The following is a 20,720-nucleotide window of genomic DNA, read 5'->3' as shown; positions in this document are numbered from 1 at the left end:
TATGGAACCAAGATAAGTGAGACATGTAGGTTACTACCTGTCGTTGTCAAATCGGGAGACGGAAGATCCGTTATTTTAAAATGTATGGATGAAAATTCTAGGTCAAAATTGGTAAAATTCATTTATTGAATACTAGTTTCAGCGCACTGACCAGTCATCTTCGCATCTAAAATACAGAAAATTTTATAAAAAAGTGAACAATAGCAAAATATTTTTGATATTTAAAAACTTCCACTCTATCATACACAGTAGCAAAAATTATTACTTATATCATTGTTTATCAGCCCCCATGCATTACACATCGTCATAAGAGCTGAACTGCTCTTGTTGTACACACTGAAAAATTTTGTATACCATGATAAAAATTAAGACATACAAAAGTACATTTGGTAAGTGCTATAAAGCCCAAAGTAGATCGTCATGGTTATACAATTTATATGGGCACACTTTCGCTTAAACGCAAGGTGACTAACAGTAGTAACTATTATATAGTTCACGTGTGGGTAGCAGCCATGACTGTAGAAGATACTCAAGCAACACTCGCCAAAAAACTTAACTTTGTCTCTAGGCCTCATTTCAGTGAGTGGGATTTGTTGCTTCCAAACAATGAAAGGAAACTTAGTTCCATGTACATCAACAATTCTGGGTGGGTGAAAGTAATTCATCTTAGTTATGATCGTATTTCATTCCTTCAGCGCATTTCATATCACTTTGTAGTATGCCTGTAGATATTTAATCAGTGTAACAGACTAAACAGTTTATTTTAATAACCGTATAATTGCAGTTTCTTCTCCTCTTCATGGATTTCATCTTCCCGTTCAGTATACCCGATAAAAATTACATCACAGTCGGTCGAGCAACTCATAAAATCATTTTATTCTCTTTGGTTCTACTGTATATACCTACCGCACGTAAAAATGGTATATTGGCAGACACTGGTCATTCGTGTACACTCATTGAATGAAACGTCGTAGATAAATACGCAGAAGAGTGATGACTTTAATCATTAACAGATTCACGGCTGTGTTACCCAACTAAAGAAAAAAAACTACTATTTGACCTCGGGGCGACCATCTATCCACGTACAAACCAGGACAGATCTACTCATGTAACAGTTTGGTTACAGGTTTTTTTTATGACTTCAATGAACACCGTCGTTTCGTTCCCCATAGGGATCAGCTGAGTGCTATATGGATGGCATTTCTGTGGATTTATCAGCCATACTTTCGGAGCCCAGTCTCTTCTGTCCGATACTAAAATCAGTCTACGTGATCTGCAGAAAATTATGTTCAAAAATGGGCTAATTTAGTTACAAGTTTCATATGAGGTCGTCGATCTTCTTTAATTTGAATTCTTTCTGCCTTTTTCCTATGACTAATATGAATAGCTTCGTTACTCACTGGCAGCGGCACGCAACTGAAATAAAATTATCCGCCGTTTCACAATTCAATTTTCGGTGCAGATTTTATTTCTCTGTGCAGTGTGACTGAAACCTTCATCCTTCCTTATCCGTCCAATAAGTAACGATGATGAAATTTTTCCTACTTCTTTAGTTCTTTCTACCTTTCAGTTTCCAACAGGGAAGTAAAATTATGCACGTCTCTATACGGGAATTGGAATTCTTTCGAGTTAGTGGGTGGGGAAAAAGGTAAAACTAGAGGCAGACTGGTTCAGTGTTACATGACACGTGCCGCTCTGTTATCGATGGTTGGAGACATGACTGCAGTTACGTACTATCAGCTTATCGCAGCGCACAACATGTAGGCGTTACTGCTGAATGCAGAACTGAAAATACCAGAAAGAGGGCACGTTCATGTTGCACAAAGAACCGGAACAAGATGGCTATGAACATCGCTGATATAACTCAGTGTTGTTTATGTCGCGAATTACAGCGTGCATTCCCATCTACCCGGCCGCGGTGGCCGTGCGGTTCTAGGCGCTTCAGTCCGGAACCGCGCGACTGCTACGATCGCATGTTCGAATCCTGTCTCGAGCATGGATGTGTCTGATGTCCTTAGGTTAGTTAGGTTTAAGTAGTTCTAAGTTCGAGGGGACTGATGGCCTCAGATGTTAAGTCCCATAGTATTCTGAGCTATTTGAACCATTTGAGCCATTCCTATTTATAATCTCCCCCTGAATCATTAAATTAGAAATTGTAACAGTAGCATCTGTGCTAAAAATTAAATTACTGTTTCTGTGCCTTTGAACTGACGAACGCTGTAGGGAGTACATACCTTTTTGGTCTTTAAAGAACACACATCAAAAAAAGTTTTGCATCACTTCTGTTCGGAGAGCTCCATAACTATCAGTCGGAGGATAGCATTCACGTATCGTACAGCCGTTACAGTGCCTTCCATGACCACCAATTGCTTATGTCGGCACCACATAATGCCACCCCAAAACACCAGGGAACCTCCACCTTGCTGCACTCGTTGGACAGTGTGTCTAAGGAGTTCAGCCTGACCGGTTTGTTCTCGAAACACGTTTGGTTGAAGGCATAAGCGACACTCATCAGTGAAGAGAACGTGAGGCCAATCCTGAGCGGTCCGTTCGGAATGTTTTTGGGCCCATCTGTACCGCGCTGTATGTTGTCGTAGTTGCAAAGATGGACCTCGCCGTGGACATCGGAAGTGAAGTTGTGCATCATGCAGCCTATTGCGCACAGTTTGAGTCGTAACACTACGTGCCGTGGTTGCACGAAAAGCATTATTCAACATGGTGGCGTTGCTGTCAGGGTTGCTCCCAGCCATAATCCGTAAGTAGCGGTCATCCACTGCAGTAGTAGCCCTTGTGCCGCCTGAGTGAGGCATTTCATCGACAGTTCCTGTCTCTCTGTATCTTCTCCATGTCCGAACAATATCGTTTCGGTTCACTCCGAGACGCTTGGACACTTCCCTTGTTAAGAGCCCTTCCTGACACAAAGTAACAGTGCGGGCGCTATCGAACCGCGGTACTGACCGTCTAGGCATAGTTGAACTACAGACAACACGAGCCGTTACCTCCTTCCTAGTGGAATGATTGGAACTGACCGGCTATCTGACCCCCTCCGTCTAATAGGCGATACTCATGCATGGTTGTTTACCTCTTTAGGCGGTTTAGTGACATCTCTGAACAGTCAAATGGACTGTGTCTGTGATATAATATCCACAGTGAACGTCTATCTTCAGTAGTTCTGGGAACTGGGGTGATGCGAAACTTTTTTCGATGTATGTTCAATGATAGATGTACTGATGAAACAAATTATAATAGTTAACAAGCAAAATCTTTTTCTTTCTTTTTTACCAGTGTTTGCAGTTCTTTGGTACAGTTCCCCCGCGACTTCATCACCTGTGTCAATCTTCGTCATTTCAAAGTATCTCACTCACCCAACGGCTTCGATAATTTGTTGAATATATTGCAGGCTCTTTCTTCCCCTACTGCTTTGCCTTTAAAGCTTCTTCTAATACCACAGAAGTTAGTCCCTGATGTCTTATTACATGTCAAGCGGCACTATACTTTCTTCTACTCATTATTATTCACATATTCCACAATTACATCACTACTCTGCAGTTCACGTCTAAGTGCTTGTCTGAGGATTTACAGAACAACTTTGAGACCGTTTCTCGACCGTTTCACTCTCGAATAGTACATGGGAAAAATGAACTTCTGAGTCTTTTTGTTTTAGCTCTCTTAATTTATTACGTTGATCGTTTCTCCTTATGTAGATGGCAGTCAACAAAACATCTTCCCATTCGAAGGAGAAAATTGCTGTCTGAACTTTTTTGAAAAAAAATGTTTTATTTTGAGTCTGTTCCTCTCCTGTGCTAACCTTTCATACAGAGTGGCACTTCCAACCCACGTCCTAAATTATTTTTTTGGATGTACTCCAATCTCTGTCTTCCTCTACAGTTTTCACCCCCTACAGCTCCCTCTGGTAACACGGAAGTTATTCCCTGATGTCTGAACAGGTGTTCCGTAATCCTTCCCCTTCTTCTTGTCAATGCTCTCAGCATATTTCTTTCCTCGGCGATTCTGCGCAGAACCTCCTCATTCCTTTCTTATCAGTCCACCTCATTTTCAACATTCTACTATAGCACAACATCTGAAACGCTTCGATTCTCCTTTCTTCCGGTTTGATAACACTCCATACATCACTTCTACTGAATGCTGTGCTGGGGACGTTCATTCCCAAGAGTTACTGTCTTAAATAAAGATTTATGTTTGATCTCAGTAGACCTCTCTTGGCCAGGAATGCCCTCTTTTCCTATGCTACTCTGCTTTTTATGTCCTCCTTGTTTCGTGAGTCGTGGAATATTTTGCTTACATGGCAGCCAGTTCCAAAACTTCGTCTACTCCACGATACACAATTTTGATAAGTTTCTCGCATTCTCATTTCTGCTACTTCTCATTACTTTCGCCATTTTTCGGTTTACTATTAAATCATATTTCGTACTCTTCAGACTGTTCATTCCATTCAGCACATCTTGTCATTCTTCTTTACCTTCATTCAGGATAGCAATGTCATCAGAGAATCTTATAAGTGGCATCCTTTCACCCTGAATTTTAATCCCCTCTTGAGCCTTTCTTTTATTTCCGTCATTGCTTCTTCAATATATTGTTTTAACAGTAAGGGAGAAATGCCGAATGCCTACGCTACATTCTTTTTAATTCCAGCAATTCTTATTTTTCCTCCTCGTTCTTGTACATATTGTATATAACCTATCTTTCCGTATTGCTTACACCTTCTTACATGAGAATTTCAATCATTATACAACATTTTACATAATCTAAAGCTGTTTCTGTTGACAAGTCGTATCAAAGCTTCTTGATTTTTCTTAATGTTTACCTCAATTATAAAGCGAAAATTAAGAACTACCTCTTTGGTGCCTTCACCTTTCCTAAAGCCAAACTGATCATTCGGTAATAGATCCTCGATTTTTTCCGTTTTTCTGTATATTATTCTTGGCAGTACTTGAATTTATGATCTGTTGAAGCTGATTATGCCTTAGTTCTCGCATTCATCTGCCTTTGATATCTTCTGGATTGTATCAATGATTTCCGCAGTCAGACGGTATGTTTCCAGACCCATAGATTCACATGGTTTGGATGTCACAAGCTCGAACACATTTTGGTCACACTGTCTGATGTTTTGGTCGATGCCTACCATCACATAAGCATGCGTGGCGGGGAATCAGTGCCAAAATCTGCAAGTACCTCCAAGCTCAGTCGTTTAGGTTTTTTATTAGTCGGGACATTTAGAGGAGTCTGTGTTTCCTCAAAATATTCCAAATACAAAATAATTTGATCATCGTTTCATGGAAATATGCGAAAGCATGCGACATTGTTCGTGGTCTTGAGTTTCGTTGTTCGTATTGTCTGTGGTGTGATAGTGCCACGGAAGAAAACAAGGGGTGTAAGTCCCCTCCATGAGGAACCTGACCAGACCTTAACACCACCGCTTCCGAATTTTACTGTTGGCACTAGACACGCTAGCAGATTACGTTCAGCGGGCATTCGCCATACCGACACCCTGCCATCGGATCGTCACATTCTATACCGTAATTCGTCACCCCACACAACGTTTCTCTACAGTTCAGTTGTCCAATGTTTACGCTCCTTACACCAAGCGAAGCGTCGTTTGGCATCTACCGGTGTGATTTGTGGCTTATGAGCACCCGCTCCACCATGAAATCCAAGTTTTCTCACCTGTCACCTGTCATAGCAATTGCAGTGGATGCTGATGCAGTTTGGAATTCCTGTGTGATGGTCTGGGTAGATGTCTGCCTATTACACATTACGATCCTCTTCCACTGTCGGCGGTCTTTGTCAGTTAACAGACGAGGTCGGCATGTGCGCTTTTGTGCTGTACGTGTACCTTCACGTTTCCACTTCACTACCACATCGGAAACAGTGGACCTAGGAGTATTTAGGAGTGTGGAAATCTCGCGTACAGACGTATGACACAAGTGACACCCAATCACCTGACCACGTTCGAAGTCCGTGAGTTCCGCGGAGCGCCCCATTCTCCTCTCTCACGACGACTAATTTCTACTGAGGTCGCTTATATGGAGTGCCTGGCGGCAGGTGGCAGCACAATGCACCTAATATGAAAAGCAAATGTTTTTGGGGGGTGTCCGGGTACTTTTGTTCACACAGTGTGTGAAAAATGCACCAAAGCCAGTGGGTGGACCAGAATTTGCATTCCCGCAGTCTACATCCTCATCATACTCCACAAACCACCTGACGGTGTGTGGCGATGGGTACTTCTGGTGCCACTCGCTGGTCACCCTTCCCTGTTCCACCAGCGAATGGCGCTGGGGAAGATTGACTGTCGATAAGCCTCAGCAATAGCTCCAATTCCTCGAATTTTCTCGTCGTTGTCATTTCGTGGTAAGTATGTGGGAGGAAGTGCTATGTTATCTGAGAAAGAGCTCTCTCTAAATTTCGATGGTAAATCTCTCCATGATGCACAACGCATCTCTTGTAGCGCCTGCGACTGGAGTTTGCTGACCAAATGATGTTCTGACGTCGCTCTTCGTGAAGTCTTCTCTATCTCTTCTATCAGTCCTGCTCGGTAGGGATCCCAAACTGACGAAAAATCCTCAAGAATCGATCGAACAAGCGCCGTGTAAGCCACCTCCTTTGTGGATGAGTTAAGATTCTTCGTATGAATCTCAGTCTGGCGTCTGCTTTTCCTAACATTTGTTTTATAGGATCGTTCCGCGTAAGGTCGCCCTGGAAATTTTTTTCTAATTATTTTACGGTAGACACTGCTTTCAGCAAATTCCCTCGGGCGTGGGTGTGTATGTTGCCCTTAGCGTAAGTTAAAGTTAGATTAAGTAGTGCGTAAGCCGAGGGACTGATGACCTCAGCAGTTTGGCCCCATATGAATTTACCACCAAATTTCCAGTAAATTGTCATCAATAGAGTAGTTGGACAGTAGTGGATTTCTTTTCCTGTGTATGTGCAATATGTTATATTTATTTACGTTCGGGGTTAACTGCCAGAGCCTGCACCATAAATCCTCTGCAGGTCATTCTGCAAATCGATACTGTCTTCTGGCGTTGGTACTTTCTTATACAGAACCATATCATCTGCGAACAATCTTAAAGAGGCGTCTAGGCTTCCTACTCGATTACTGATATACATTGTAAACAGTTACGTTCCTATGACATTTTGCTCTATTAAGAGCGACGTGTTGAGTTCTATCTGTAAGGAAGTTATGTATACAGTCGTAAATCTGGTCCGATATTCGGTAAGCTAGAATTTTTTGTTCTTCACTAAACGGCAATGCGGGACGGCATCATATGCCTGCCTGAAGTCCAGGAACACGGCGTCAAAATAAACGCCGTTGTCTACAACGCTATGGATCTCATGGAGAAAAGAGCGAGCTGAGTTTCGTAAGAGCTCTATTTGCGTAATTTTTATAGACGAGATTTTCGTTCTCCAAAAGCGTTATAGTACGTGAGCGCAACACATGTTCCATAATTCTAAGGCAGATTGGCGTCAACGTTATAGGCCTATAATTATGGGCATTTGTCCTACGACCCTTCTTGAAAATGGGAATGACTTGCGCTTTTTGCAGGCGCTGGGTGCTCTTTCTTGTTCTAGCGATTTTCGATAAACTTCTGCTAGAAGGGGAACAATTTCTTTCGCATAAACTTTGGAGAATCTTACAAGTATCTTATCTGGTCCTGATGCCTTTCCTCTACTAAGAGATTGTAGTTGTTTTTCAGTTCCGCCTTCGTTTTCTCATTATCTTCCGCGATGAAAGAGTTTCGAAAGACCGAATTCAGTACTTCGGCCTTCTCTCTATTATTATTTCACTGAGTGAATATATAATGAATTTGGAATCGATTTCTGATTTTACGTAAGACCAAAACCTCTTACAGCTTTTACTAGGATCATTTGATGAAATTTTACTTTGAAAGTCATTGAACGCTTGTCTCATTGCTCTCCTTACGCTCATTTTTGCTCCCTTCATCTTTCATTAGTCAGCTAAGTTATGGTTTCCCTTGAATCTGCGATAGTCTTTGTTTACTTTGCGGTTTCATAACGTGACTATTAAATCACGGTGGGTCTTTCTCATCTGTTATGACCTTCCTCGGAAGATACTTGTCTACCTGATGCTGACCAATGTTTTTCAATTTTTCCCATTTTTGTTCCACATCTTCGTCCTCAGCAGCGTTTTGCAGCGTCTTATCGCTATGGCGTCTTCTTTATTGTTAAAACCTTTGGAAGGTCCTTGCCATAATACTAAATTGTTAACAGTAGTTTAATTTAGATATGGGGATACCGCACCTCAATTGCTAAAAAAAAGAACCCTTGAAGCATCACTGTCTTGTGTCTGTCTAAGCGTCTGTCAAGTTGAAATTTATGTCCAGTACCAAGATCTACGGCCCTTTGCCAGTGCCCAAAAATTTAATATTCTGAGTCAATGCAGTCCAAAGAGACGGCCATTTATGTCATGTATTTTATTATTCGCAATCTTAATCATCAGAAACTACACATGAAAAATATATATACGAGGGTTGGAACTTTAATAGTGGCAACTTTTTGTTTACAGCTCGTATAAAATAGATACGTGTTTCAAAGTTGTACTGACCTTCAAAGTAGTCACCAGCATTGTGTATAATCCGTTGCCAGCGATGTGGAAGTCGTAGGATACTTTTAGCAATGCCAGTTCGAGAGGCGCGGTTTATTGCCCGACACATTTGTAGCAGTTCAGAAGCGAATGCCGTGAAGTGTTTCCTTCAGTTTAGAAATTGAGCAGAATTCACGAGGGCTTAAGTCAGGGGAGTGCAGTAGGTGGTATAGCACTTAGCAGCCCCATCAGTCAAACAAATCAGTAACAGCTTGCACTGTACGTGCTTGAGCATTGCCCTGCAAAATGATGGTCAGGTTCAGTAGAAAGTGTCAACACTTCTGTCTCTAAGCTGGTCGTCGATTGTGTTCCAAAAATGAACAGCACAGAGACAGAAGAAACATCCGGTGTGAAGCTTTTGAAGCGGTTTCTTACGCTTAGCAGTGCAGCAGCGTCGTTGTAACTGCGATTACGACACATTATAACAGCCGAGTGTCCTGCAAGATGCGCTAACTTGGCTAGTGCTCATTAACTGGGCGAACTTCTGAGACAACCTGGTACCCACTAATTATCTTGCTGTTCGGGTCACTTGAACCATTTGACAAGGTTCGGCCTCCCGTGGCAAAGCTTCCTTCTTGTTACACGCTTGCTGTTTACAGCGTTTGTCCTTTGGTGAGAGAAGTGAATGATAAGGGGCCTTATAATCAGTAAACTATGCCGTTGTGAACAGCGTAAAGTTTTGGTGTGACTTTCAACTCTCCGCTCCACTTTGGTATCTTGCGGGTGCTGCTTATGGAATTGACCCAGCCTGGGCTCTCTAAGCAACTAAAGGGATTGTATTATGAAGCCCAGTAACTCACCGTTATGTCAGCTGGTACCAGGAATTTTCTCTTGTCCTGCCTTATGTTGTAAAAGAGTACTGAAGGAAAGGGAGCAGCTAATCATTAAATCTAATTCCCAGAGAGCGAGATTCAGCTGTTTGTTGCCATGCTATATTTATATTTATAATGACCTTGTATATGTTTTACGAGGGTTATCCCAAAAGTAAGGTCTCCTATTTTTATAAGTACATAGATTTTTTTATTTCTACAATGGTTTACATCAGTTTACAGCTTGAACATTTAGCTATTTTTCGACATAATCACCATTTCTGTAGATGCATTTTTGTAGACGCTTCCCGGTCTAATGCGATAGTCACCAGGCGCCAAGTCAGGACTATAGTGTGGGTGGGTGTTTATGTTCCACTGAAACTGTTGCAGGAGAGCAACGGTTTGCCGAGCGATCTGTGGGTGAGCGTTGTCGTGGAGAATGTGCTCAACATTCCTCTTCTGCGGTTCTGAATTGCCCGTTTGAGTTTTTTCAGAGTCTCACAGCACCTGTCAGCGTTAATTGCGGTCCCAGTGATTCAGCTCCGACGACGAGGTGAAAGAAGAGGTTCATAACTTTCTGAACAGCATGGCGGCGAGCTGGTATGACATGGACATACAAAAACTGCCACAGAGTCTACAAAAATGCATCGACAGAAATGGTGATTATGTCGAAAAATAGCTAAATGTTCAAGCTGTGAACTGATATAAACCATTGTAGAAATAAACTGGTTTATGTACTTATAAAAAAATAGACCTTACTTTTGGGATTACCCTCATAGAGCCAGCTAATCTGGACTATTTGGCCTGTGCTTCTGGAATGTTATAGGTTCTAATGGCCAGTGAGAACCGCTTGCAAACAACTAGTTTGCTCCGAGTATTTCACGAAAGTTTTACCTTCAAATTTGTTATTACAGTAGGACTGTGCGTGGCAAGCAGCAGCAGTAAATGCAATAACTTATACCTAAATACGACAAAGCTCAAGCAGAAAAAGTATTACAGTATAGATAGCCATGTCTAATACCTATGTCACATCTTAACACTAGAGTGATGCATCACAATAACTTACTCTACCAAACAAGTTACCAAATTATGTTTTAATTCCTGTGAAGGGAAATGTCTATTTGTGCTCCCTTTTGTAAGGAAAGTAAATCATAAAATTATTATTTAATGGGTCTGTAGACAGAAAACATTTCTATTAGCACATCTATTAAATTTTATTTTAACTAATGCTGCAGTGCAGCTAGAAACTAGATATTAAACAAAAGAAGCAAATATATACATAAAACAAAGCATGAAAAGTTATTCACTAGACATATGGCATCTCCTAAGGCAGTAAAAAAATCTCTCAACCAGAAAGACAGCAGTCACAATCACGTGTGTAGACATAAAATATTTCTGATCATTTCATTAGGCATTTTAGTAAATATCAGAAATTACGAGCTCCAAACTGTAATCATAGGTTTTCAAGTATGAGTGCATTACGTCAAGGTCACCTACCTTCTTTTCTGAAATATTTACGATAACAGTTTCCGCTACAGTGACAGTCTCATATGAAACAAAAACTTCGCAGGTTGAAAATCTACATTAGAAGTGTTTACAAATAAAATCTCATATATAATAGTGTCCAAAATTTCTGTTAGCGTATTGGTACTCACATTCACACACACACTCACCCTTCATAATGATCAAAACCATATCTCGACGTCACAATACACATCGTCGTTGCAATAATAACGTCATAACACCTCAGTCAAATCTCAAAAACGTCGTAGCTTTCTTCAATGATCTCAAAACCTTTAAAAAAATGCTCTCTGCTCGTTTCAATAAAGACATCTGCCTCAAATGTACTCCAAAAGTCATGATCCCATACCATATACATCATTCAAAGCCCTCATAGTATTACAATGGTTCCAAAACAATATGAACAATTCTCAAAGTACAGACGAAATACAATTTCATAAGTGTGAAGTTATCTAACTGTGTAATTGCATAAACATGCGTCACTCATTTAGAAAAAAAAAGTTTGACTATCTGTTAAATAATGAGATATCTGTGTAACTCTGTGTTAGAGAAATATGGTACTGATGTGTAAAATTGTATCAGCAAATACCATATTAGCTAGGGCTCCTAGCGCTTGCCACACGCTTGGTACACAAAGTAAGCGTGTACACCCTGAGGATTGATGCAATTATGCCCTCAGGTGTTACAGATAACAGCAACAGAATGAAATGTCTCACCGAAAACCTTTTTTGTATCTTTGTATTTCGAAAATCTTTAAAAAAAGATTTAAGTACAGAATTTAATCACTCAAATGCGTGACCTGAGGCGCTAATCTGTGCGTGTAGCTGTAAGATAATTTCTGTCTGTACTTAACGGTAAAAATGTGCCAAGTGTCGTAGTTATCGTTCTCTGTAAGCAAAGTTCAATGTACTTACTTTGTCATGACCAAAAGTGAAAATGCTATGCATATAGATATCGTAGTTATTACGTACATTAATGTGACCAAGAAAGTACTGTACTTTAACATATTGTTGTGCTACAAAAAAGGCTGTCTCATTGTAGCTGTACCACAAAAGTTACTACTAAAACATATTTTACTTTCCAGAAGAATTTAAGAAAAAATGGTTCAAATGGTTGTGAGCACTATGGGACTTAACATCTGATGTCATCAGTCCCCTAGCTGTAGAATTACTTAAACCTAACTAACCTAAGGACATCACACACATCCATGCCCGAGGCAGGATTCGAACCTGCGACCGTAGCAATGGCGCGGTTCCGGACTAAAGCGACTATAACCGCTCGGCCACAGCGACCGGCGAAGTATGTAGAAAAACTGTACTGATATAAAACAGATACAGTGCAAAAGCAATAATATAAATTATGTCACTCGTTAATTGTGTCATGATATATTCGTGTAGCTGTCAAACAAACCAAATACTAAGTCATCTGTAATGTCTCAGAAAGTACTTTAAATAAAGAATGTTTTTTCAAGTAAACCAAAATGTTGCATTAAAACCTCATTAGCAGTATATGTTCTAAGTATGTAAGCCTTATAGTCATTACATAATCATGCTACTAACAAGAAAGACTGTGCACACAATAACACTATGTCGTCTGTTCACTATAACAATGCATTCGTAATTACTGTCTAAATAAGTTCCCTAGGTTCTTGCCTGGATAGTTAATTTCAAAACATTGCTGCATGTTAACAGTTTCTACGTGTGACAAAGCGTACTATTAATGTGAAGTAGCAACCTTAAAGTAACGATTAATTCAGAAAGGAAATTATCTCTCAATAAATGGTTTTACATGTGAAATCTGGCGCAATCCTTTACTCTTCCTAGTACGCAGAGTTTTAACTTCAATGCAGTTATCAATGGTATACATCGGATTCTGTAAGGTTCATTGTAAATCAGAAAGAATTTGTGGCTCAAGTCTTTCTTCTTATGTGACAATGAATTAGCTTTAACGAGAAATTTCTGACCAATATATTTGCTTTACCGTGTAGTTTTCTCCTTTTGTCTGCAGGAGAATTTAAATTTTTAATGGCCAGATCAATTATGCCTTTGTGTCGAAGTTTACTTGTATTCGAAAAAGGTACAAGCTCTCTGATTCCGTTTGGTGGTTCTTCATTCTTCAGTACAAGAATAGGTGGTAAAGCAGTGGAGTCATGAGGTATTTCATTGAGGCCGTTTTGAAATAGGTGTAAATATCTGTCCTAATACTGATGCTTTCTGTGACAATACAAGTCTGCAAAGCTTCTTGATTTCTTTCATAATCCGTTCAGACGGGTTACAATGGGATCGTCAGGGATACACAGTACCCATAGCTTGTCATCAACAGTGCAATGTTTGAGGAGTATGTTGTTTCCAACCAGATAATAATGACGAATATGCGTGCGTGTCTTTTCATGCCATTTACTTTTGATGTCTTCCCAAATCGGATCCTTATCTTGTTCATAAGCAATGTCTTTTAAAGATGTAGTGATGAAGTTTTCAAAGGCTACTTTCAGAATGTAATGAACACTCTTTATGATCTTCAGCTAGTCGGGCGCACATGTTTAAGTACGTAAATTGGTGGAAGAGTGTGTCAGCAGTATCAACAGAGAAGTGAAGTTGTGCAGTGAGGTGTTTAATTGTGATCCGTCCATCCCCTCGAATGAGACAAAAATGGTTCAAATGGCTCTGAGCACTACGGGACTTAACTTCTGAGGTCATCAGTCCCCTAGAACTCAGAACAACGTAAACCTAACTAACCTAAAGACATCACACACATCCATGGATGAGGCAGGGTTCGAACTTGCGACCGTAGCTGTCGCGCGGTTCCAGACTGTAGCGCCTAGAATTGCCCGGCCACTCCGGTCAGCTCGAATGAGAGAGCCTGCACGCGTAAACGTTGCAGGACTCACTGCCGGGAGTCCGTAGACATTCTCCAAGCGCCTATGAATATCTGAGATTCTCTGGTTTTCCGCCAAAACTCAATGACAGCTCTCTACTTGGAATGCACCTCCGTTATAGACACCATTGTGAAATCTACGAATAGCGTCGCTACCTGTCAGAATGTCATGAAACTATTGGGTCTAAAGCTGGAACATTCCGCATTTTGTCAACTGAAACCGGCCGAGAAAAGTTGTGCTGCTTTCTCATTCAACGAACTTCGTATGTCAGCATTATTCTATGAGGAAGTGAAGTACTGCTATTTCTCTGTAGAAAACAACAAATGTAGATTTTTAAATGCTGCAATCATTTTTATTCATTTCTCACAATTGTGATACATAAGATATTAGAATCATCGCAGTGATAACCTACATCCGCTGACTGTTCGCAAATGGGACTGCAGTCACTGGTGGTGTGTCCCGGCAGCCTTCGCCGCTGCTCTGCCAGCCTTATTGGCAGCTGCCCTGGCTTTGGCGGCCGTCCTCAATTTGTGTGCTGTTCTGGCTTTGCCTGCTGTCCTGGCTTCGGCATGAGCCGCTGTCCTGGCGAGGCCGGCATGTGCAGCTGCTCCTTTCCGTGACGCTAAAAGGAACAAATGACGTTCGGTAATTACAGCTCAAAATTGACAGCCAATCAAGCTCAAGACCTATTACTTACCAAAAATAAGGAACCCACTGATTACTCTGCAATTGACACTTGAGTGTTTTGTAGTACATACGAACACTTATAGATTATCTCTCTACCATTCCACTCTAGAGTAGCACACTGGAAGACTTAACACCTAAATCACTCCGTGTCACTTCTTATTTCTCTTATTTTATCACGATAGTTGTTTCTCCTATGTAGGTGGGAGTTAGCAGCATATATTGGCTTTCGGGCGAGAAAGTTTGTAATCAAATTTCGTGAAAATATCTCGCCACAATGAAAAATGGATTTCCTTAATGACAGTAATCCCAAATCGCTTGCCAGAGTCGTACAGTCTCTTCCACATCGCGAAAGCTGCTCTTTTTCGCTGCCCTTGATCAATCCTGTGTTGTAAGATCTCAAAACTCTCAGAAAGAATCCAAAAGGGGACAGAAAGGCGTGGTTCAGGCAGTCTTTTAGTAGGTCTGTTGCATCTTCTCAATGTTCTGCCAGTAAAACGTACTTGTTGTTTCCCCTTCTCTCAATAAACCGAAGTCGACCATTTGCCTTCCCTATCAAAGTGTTCAACATGCTGGTTCCATTTCATATCGCTTTTCAAAGTTACGCTCAGAAATTTAAAAGGCGCTACTGTGTCATGCAGGGCACTACTTAGCTGTATCCGAACATTACAGATTTGCTTTTCCTACGCATCCGCATTAACTTACATTTTTATACATTTACAGCTAGCTCTCATTCACCACACCAACTGTCTAAGTCATCTTGTATCCTCCTACAGTCACTCAACTTCGACACCTTCCTGTACGCCACAGCACCATAAACATTGCTGCCCATCCTGTCAGCTAGGTCATTTATGTATATTAAAAATAACAGCGGTCCTATCACACTGCTGTGGCGCTCCTGACGATTCCTTTGTCTCTGATGAACACTCGCAGTCGAGGACAACCTACTGGATTTATTATTTAAGAAGCCTTCGAGCCACTCACTTATTCCATACGCTCGTACCTTCGTATATTCGGAAATATAGAAATTTGGAATCAACGTGCTGCTCTTCATCGCAGTTTATCATGTGAGGAGAGGTCAAGCTGATCTCGCTCGAGCAATGCTTTCTAAAACTGTGCTGATTCTTGGACATAGGAAATTTATTATGTTCAAACTCAGATTATGTTCAAAAATTATGCGCAATCAAGGGTATTAGTACGTAATTTTGCGTTTCCGTTCTTTTATCCGTCTTTTATACAGGTGTCACCTGCGCTTTTCTTCCAGTCGCTTGCGACTTTGCGCTGGTGGAGAGGTTCGCGATAATTGCAAGTAAGGGGCCATAACTCAAGTCTTTTCACTTCTGACGTATTGTTCCTCAGGCGTCGTCATGTGATGTGCTACAGTCAGTGGTCCAGCTCAAAAGTTCGCCGTATAATTCCATATAATCATTTGGAATGTACTGCTGCGTATTTTCTAAGTCTTGAATTTTTTGAACTTTAATTGGCACCTGTACTGATGGTAAGCAGGGTGTTTTGGTGGAGCAACAGGTTCTCGCAGATGTGCCACGAAGAATGTGTGACTCACTAACCCGTTGATACACATCAAACCGTCGACGAGCGCAACTCTGGCACTCGCATATGCAAAGTGGAAGACACTGCTGACTGCAAAGTTGTATCTGTAAAAATTTGGCTTGTTCCTCGTTTCTTCAGAAACTCTCGTCTTCTTATGAGATTTTGTCCACCAGTCTTTAAAATCCAGAATCCCAGATGTGTGAACTTCAGTGACTGTAAGTTTTCCATGTTTTACGCTGCTTTATGGAATGTGCTGTGCTATTTGGTGAACTGATAACATCCTGAGTAGCACTGACTTACGGCCTTTAAAACAGACTGATTGACACATATTCTGTTCATAAGCTCTGCTTATGTGTAACAACGCTTACAACGATTTATATTCTACCTTCACACGCTAGCCATAGAATCACAGATTTATTACCTGGTGATATATTCTCTAGGTAAAAAAAGTCATAGGTTTTCGTTGTTCAGAAATTCCTAAAGTGCAGAGGAAGCGAAGGCTGTTGCACTCTCGGTTTAAAAGGGAATACACAAATGAAGACAGGCAAAGGTGAGGAAAGAATCATGCGTCTGTGAAAAGATCTACGCGCAAAGCATACAAGAACTACCACCGCCGTACGTTAGCAAAAAGATTTGGACGAGAACCAGAGAAAACTATATGCAAAATCGCTAAACAAGTCTAAGGCTTCCATCCAGTCACTTGTTGACCGGTCCGGTGTAGCAGTAGAAGATAGTGAAACTCAAGCCAAAGTTTTAATTTCGTCGTATCTCTCTTTTTCGCGTCTCGTCTTCAGTATAACTATAAATAAATTCAGCACCACACATTTTGCTCCTAATAAACACACCACAAACTCGGGAGACACGAGTCACGCCGCAACTAGCTCTTCAACTGTTTGCACTCACAACACTATCGCCAAATGTTCAGGTCTAAAATGGTACATTTCAGTGACTTACGCCCATTTAAAACAAAATGTGATTTTCAGTTGCATGTTACAAGGCATACTCTGCAGCTTAGAGTTGTGTTTGTGGCATTTAATTCACTAATGTGGCCAAATATCAACACTTCTTTCAGTGCCTTCTTCCTAAACTTTTTTAAAGGGCCAATATTTTCTGATTTTAAAAGACCATAGCGTTGTATGTTTCTGTATTAATGAAATAATGTGTACAGCAATAAAAAGGACACCTATACTACTAGTTCACAGGAGCAGACTTTCTTATTTCTGATATTTTTCTTCTATATCAGGTTTTTTAAATTTCCACGGTAAGTTGATTTTCTTGACTTAGGCTCTATTTAAAAAAAACACCGATTCATAGTTATGGGTTCGTTTGATCACTGAACTTTGATATATAGAGCGTTCATTGTAAATTACTGTGACGTTAACATCGGTCTGTTTGCGTAATGACATGAAAAAGAATCCACGTCTGGAGATGTATCCCTTATGTGCTACGGGAGCAAACTCTTCAAACAATGAAATTAACTCTCCTGCAACGTCTAAATGAAAGACAGATAATAATTTGCTACGATTATGTGAAGCAGGAAACTTTAACCAAGTGGTCGGTGAGGTAACAATGCTCGGTGGTACACATTCGTGTGTCGCAATGAACATCTCGTGTCTCTTCTTACAGTTATGTTCAGCAGTCTTTTTCATTGGCGTAACAAGCAGTTGCAATAGTGGCAGTTGCTAGCATATTAGTTCTTTATTCACTAATCTACTGATTATTGGAATGGTATTAAATTATAACTCCTAAATCACTCAGTACCTGTGAAAGAGTTGAAGACCTTAATTTATATCATTTTCCTTGTTCTTAGAAACGATGTATCACTGAACTTGGGTTCCTGTTCAGACACTATCAACATAGAGCTGTCTACAGGTTTTGTACTGTACTCGTTGAGTGTGGCCATCCTGAACCCATCGATTCCACATTCGGGCGACAGTCGCGAGGTTCTGACCGACACGAGCACCAATACCATGGAACGACCAATCCCAGTCTTGACAGACTGCGAATCTACCTCTGTCGAATTTCATCAGTTGTTGGTAGTCGTTTCCCCTTGTTACACGAAACAAAACACGAACTTCTCACAAGCAATCAACAGAGAAATCTGATTCCTGAATGTGAAACTCGCTGTGTAAACTTTTCTTATACACAGGACCAGGTTTTTCCCATAACTTCGACAGTGTACGAGTATTTCACACATATTGCACGCATTTCCTCGTCCGCCCCCCTCTTTCTGTCTCATCCTTCCTTCTCCCCCTGGTGACCTCCTCCTTCCCCGTCCCTGTCACCATCTCCTCCTCCTCGTCCTCCATCTCGTCCTCCTCCTCCACCCTCTTTCTTCTGCTCCGTTCTCTCTTTATTCATTTCCCCTTCACTCCCTCTATCCACATGCTCCTCCACTTTCTCTGTCCTACATCCCCTCTTCCCGTCTCCTCCTCCACCAACTCTTTCTGTCCATCTCCTCTTCCTTCGCCCACTCTGTCCATCTCCTTGAAACTGTCGCCCTTCTCTCTGTCGACCTCTTCCTCCAACTCTCTATCTCCTGTTTACTTCTTTCTCTCTCCGTCCGGCTCCTACGGCACTCCCAACCCAGATGGAGTTACATCCTGTATTATATCCTGAACTGCGTACAATTTCTACTTTTCATGTGAGAAGACAAGTTTAACACTTGGTGTTCCCAAACGTTTTCGTAAACGATTTGCTGCCAGAGTTGTCAGACATTCCGTCTCTCTTTCAAAATGGTTCAAATGGTTGTGAGCACTATGGGACTTAACTGCTATGGTCATCAGTCCCCTAGAACTTAGAACTACTTTAACCTAACTAACCTAAGGACATCACACACATCCATGCCCGAGGCAGGATTCGAACCTGCGACCGTAGCGGTCACGCGGTTCCAGACTGTAGTGCCTAGAACCGCTCGGCCACCTCGGCCGGCGCCTCTCTTTCCTCTGCAAGACTATACAGAGATCCAGTGAGAGGGCACCAGTCTGTTTCGATGGTATATCCTTTGGAATCCAGACAACTGATCCATTAGTCATACTACTGGAAGGCGAGGAACTTAACGATGGCTAGTGTGGTCAACTAACTCATTCTCTTAGATCTTCTCTTCTTTTTTTTCTTTGGAACTACATGTACTGGTTGGTGTATGAAATTCCGGTTGAAACTGCTCAAGACCTACTTCATAGAACATTGCATGTCTCGTTCTACGGTGAAAACCAGGAATGTTTAACAAAATGAGACAACGTTTTATGCATCAAGACAAACATCAACTGTTGCGAGTCACCGCTATGAGGTGAAATAGTACACGTAAAACTGTGACCACCATATTGGTGCCTAAAGTCACATTTTCCTTGTGTTATATGCGAGTTTTGTGAAACTGAACGTTGTTTTTGCAGTAATTTCATTAAATTATCGAATTATTTTTGAATTAGCAATTGATTTAGTGTCGGCATAATTCGAGCCAGCAGCCGAGATTATACGATAAATACAAAATTTTAGAGTAATGTTTTAGGATTATTACGTGAAAGCTAAATATTTTGTAGCTCTTTTTATGAACTTGTGAAAGGTAAATAATAAACTTGGATTCGATTGCCTATCATCTTAAATCTGAATCTTTAAAGACAAAAAATATGGTGGTAACTCATTCCATTCCGAGCAACATACACCGTGACTGATAATATCCGATTGATTCTACTTAATTTATTTGTTTGTACATCTCAACCGAGAGTGGTAGAGCAGCAGTAAGACGCAGACCTCACATTCGGAAGAATGGCGATTCAAATCCCCTTCATGGCATTTAGATTTAAGTGGCCTGTGATTTCCCTAACTCACTAAAGGCAAATGTCGGGATGTTTCCTCTCTCAAGATCACAACCGATTTCCTACCATGTCCTTCCACAAATCAAACATGTGCTACGTCTGCAATGAACACGTCGTCGAGGGCACTTTAAACTGAAGTCTTCCTTTCCTTGTCGTAACACTCAGTTTAGGGAACTCTCCTATATGATTGATTTAGACCTAACGTTTTGAGACCTTTTGAACATCACATTTTATGAAGACTAAGTATTAAAAATTGGAAACTGTACCCTGTTCAGTATTTGTGCCCTCGGATCCGTCCGGCGACGATCCATCGCTGCTGAACGTTTTAAGGGCGAAGATTGGGCTGATATCGGGCTCCTCCTCTTCTCCACCTCCTCCCGCCCGAAGTAACTGATATGTCAAAGCGTCATCGTAGTTGTCGCCGTCGTCATAATCGTCTTGTGCAATCGACTTGGTGTCGTCTTGAGCCGTGGCGTGTGGCACGCAGAACACAACCAGGTAGGATCCTGCGAGCAGCAGCAGCAAGAGGCGCGACATCTCCTTCCCTGTGTGATACGGAAGACTGTCTACACTTTCCAGCTAGACTGCCGTACTGTGAAGCCGTCAAAGAATCGCAACGTCTTTTATAGCAACAGGGCGCTGTCAACTAGATACGTTATCGCTACTGGGAGGCAAATGTTTGCATGTGCAGTTCAAACGTGTGCTAGTAGAGTACAATCACCACAAATTATCTCTTACCATTTTACCGTAGTCGTTACTCCAAAAGGTCTTGTTCTTTTGCCCTTTCATGCAACAGGATATTATTATCTAGTCTGTTATATAAGGTGAACAAAAAACCCACT

General features: G+C 41.2%; 1 protein-coding gene across 1 annotated transcript; it reads right to left on the bottom strand.

The window, feature by feature from the left end:
* Positions 1-14,271: 14,271 nt before the first annotated feature.
* On the bottom strand, positions 14,272-20,451 carry LOC124600763. The gene is made up of 2 exons (XM_047136189.1): positions 20,145-20,451; positions 14,272-14,450 (listed from the first exon to the last, which is right to left on the bottom strand). The coding sequence occupies exons 1-2, from the start codon at positions 20,413-20,415 to the stop codon at positions 14,272-14,274; spliced, it is 450 nt and encodes a 149-aa protein (XP_046992145.1). The 5' UTR covers positions 20,416-20,451.
* Positions 20,452-20,720: the final 269 nt, after the last annotated feature.

The sequence above is a fragment of the Schistocerca americana genome, chromosome 1 (genome assembly GCF_021461395.2).
Source record: "Schistocerca americana isolate TAMUIC-IGC-003095 chromosome 1, iqSchAmer2.1, whole genome shotgun sequence".
In the NCBI taxonomy this organism is placed as follows: domain Eukaryota; kingdom Metazoa; phylum Arthropoda; class Insecta; order Orthoptera; family Acrididae; genus Schistocerca; species Schistocerca americana.
The sequence above is the reverse complement of the archived record's forward strand: the minus strand, read 5'-3'. Positions and strand labels throughout refer to the sequence as shown.